Genomic DNA, 574 nt, shown 5'->3' with positions numbered 1-574 from the left:
AACGCTCTCGACGAGAGCCAGCAGCCACAAGAAGCCGCCCGCACAGCAAGCCGCTCGGTCGAACACGTTGCTCGCTCGATGCCGGCGAGCCGGCATGTCGCACGAGGTAGACGGTGGCGTAGCTAACATCACTGACGACGACCGTCCGCTGGCGTGAGCGGCGGCGATCGGTCCCTAACCTGCGGTCCTTCACACCGCAATCGGTTCTTCGCCTTGGTCCCTAATAACTCATATAGTTATCGAAGAGCCAGTTTGCTGCCAACTCCTCGTTCTTGTCGCATGCAAGGTAGGCCTGGACCACCATGTTAGGGTCGAAACCGCCGAGCGAGATGAGCCTCTCGACGGCCGCCCTCTCATCCTCCGTCAAGCGGATCGTGGTAGCCCTAGGCGGCGGCCCCCCTGCGGACGATGAACCCGAAGAGGAAGGACCCGCGTCGCTCCCCTCTTCGATAGGCTGGTTCATCATCTCGAGGAACGCCTGCTGGTTGCTGTTGATCGCCGCCAGCAGCTCGGGCTGCTCCTGCCCGATCTGCATCAGGACGGTCTGCAGCATCTGCGGGTTGGACTGGACGAG

General features: G+C 62.4%; 1 protein-coding gene across 1 annotated transcript; it reads right to left on the bottom strand.

Moving 5' to 3' along the window:
* Window positions 1-235: 235 nt before the first annotated feature.
* EMIHUDRAFT_60498 (hypothetical protein) lies at window positions 236-574 on the bottom strand (the record flags this gene model as incomplete). Its single annotated transcript, XM_005779335.1, has 1 exon — window positions 236-574. A coding segment is annotated over one exon (339 nt), but the record flags the coding sequence as incomplete, so codon positions are not given.

Source organism: Emiliania huxleyi (assembly GCF_000372725.1).
Source record: "Emiliania huxleyi CCMP1516 unplaced genomic scaffold EMIHUscaffold_2315, whole genome shotgun sequence".
Taxonomy (NCBI): Eukaryota; Haptophyta; order Isochrysidales; family Noelaerhabdaceae; genus Emiliania; species Emiliania huxleyi.
Note: the sequence above shows the minus strand (reverse complement) of the source record. Positions and strands in the feature narration are given on the sequence as shown.